General features: G+C 38.7%; 1 protein-coding gene across 1 annotated transcript; it reads left to right on the top strand.

Moving 5' to 3' along the window:
- Positions 1-582: 582 nt before the first annotated feature.
- LOC108382087 (uncharacterized) lies at positions 583-1,742 on the top strand (the record flags this gene model as incomplete). The annotated part of the gene is made up of 4 exons (XM_017638482.1): positions 583-879; positions 957-1,156; positions 1,241-1,366; positions 1,620-1,742. Coding segments are annotated over exons 1-4 (489 nt in total), but the record flags the coding sequence as incomplete, so codon positions are not given.
- Positions 1,743-1,754: the final 12 nt, after the last annotated feature.

Genomic DNA, 1,754 nt, shown 5'->3' with positions numbered 1-1,754 from the left:
ATGGCGGAATTAGAGCGAGAAGTTGCCAACTGATAACACCTTGTATTATCAAAGAACGTAGACGTTATCTACGTTCTTTGGTTTTATTGCATCATGAGAGTCGCCAAACTCGCTCTCTCCGAGTTTGCTGCAACAACAATTGCCAAACAAAATTTCTGCATAACACCGACCTCAAGGCGAATTAACATAAGATGATAGCAGGAGAACAAAAACAAAAATATACATGTATTTTGTTTTTGCTTTGGTTGCATAAACTGTCAAAATCTGTAAGAGTGTGTGTAGAAATTAAAACAACATTTTTCAATGGGCGCGTTCATAAGTCGTAGCTGTTGGGTAACCGTTGGCTGTTTGTCTTAGAAACGCACAGTTGAGTAGTTACGCTTAGCCCAACAGTTGGCAACTTTCCGCCATTTTTCCAGCTGAAAATTTTTACGCTACCTGAGCACAACGTGTTGGGCTTAGCCAAACAGCTGATCGAAAAGACTCACGCCCCATATATTAAATTTAACAACGCTTTGTTAGGTGGCAGTTGCAAAGAAATATTTTATATTTTATATTACTGACGTGATAAAGTAATGCCCGTATGATACTACGTTTTTTTCCTGTATTTTTCATTTGAAATACAAACAAAAAAACTGACGAAAGTCAAATTACAAAAACTATTCGGCAATGTGTTAGAGAAAGACAAATTCTGTGTGAAGAACAGCTGAGTTTTGACGTTTCATTACCGAAATTCAAATAAACGAAATTAAAATTGATGTAAAACAGTTTTGTAACAATAAAAATGAAATTAAAGTGGCAAGACAACTACCAACCACCAACTCGCTTTGGTGGATGAAATGAACTCAACGTTCACAGCAAATGTACCATTTCAATACAGTAAGTTTTTAGCAAGTTCACATGTAATAACTAAAAGATATATTATATGTTTGTATAATACATATATGTATTTAAAGATGAAGTTACGCACAAGTGGTGCAACATCAAGTCATATTTCAGTTCAGAGAAGCAGAGGATGGACAAGGCAAAGAGAAGCGGTGCCGGCGGAGACGAAAACGTACAGACCAGCTGGAAGTTCTATGAAGCTTTGAAATTCCTACAACATGTGAATGAGCATACACCATCAGTGAATAATTTTAATAAGTGGAGTTTGCAGGTACGACTTTTATTGTGTGAAACCGGGCAAAGCGTCGATTCGCGTGCTACGTAAAATTTGCTTAATATTTTCATTCTCTTGTAGAACCTGGACCCTGATCCCAATCCATCGCGTAAGCTTGGGGAGCAACTGCAGCCTGCAGAATGTTTCGATCCAGGCTTTGACTCAGAGTCATCCTTTTCANTTTACGCACAAGCGGTGCAACATCAAGTCATATTTCAGTTCAGAGAAGCAGAGGATGGACAAGGCAAAGAGAAGCGGTGCCGGCGGAGACGAAAACGTACAGACCAGCTGGAAGTTCTATGAAGCTTTGAAATTCCTACAACATGTGAATGAGCATACACCATCAGTGAATAATTTTAATAAGTGGAGTTTGCAGGTACGACTTTTATTATGTGAAACCGGGCAAAGCGTCGATTCGCGTGCTACGTAAAATTTGCTTAATATTTTCATTATTTTGTAGAACCTGGACCCTGATCCAAATCCATCGCGTAAGCTTGAACCCCATCCCCTCTTGAAATTACAAGTAACAGCAGTATCCAGTCGCTCCAAGATACTAAAAACATCTCTACAGAAGACACTAATAGTGATGCAACAC

Source organism: Rhagoletis zephyria, unplaced genomic scaffold (assembly GCF_001687245.7).
Source record: "Rhagoletis zephyria isolate East Lansing unplaced genomic scaffold, Rhagoletis_zephyria_1.1 Rzeph_scaffold_25119, whole genome shotgun sequence".
In the NCBI taxonomy this organism is placed as follows: domain Eukaryota; kingdom Metazoa; phylum Arthropoda; class Insecta; order Diptera; family Tephritidae; genus Rhagoletis; species Rhagoletis zephyria.
Note: the sequence above shows the minus strand (reverse complement) of the source record. Positions and strands in the feature narration are given on the sequence as shown.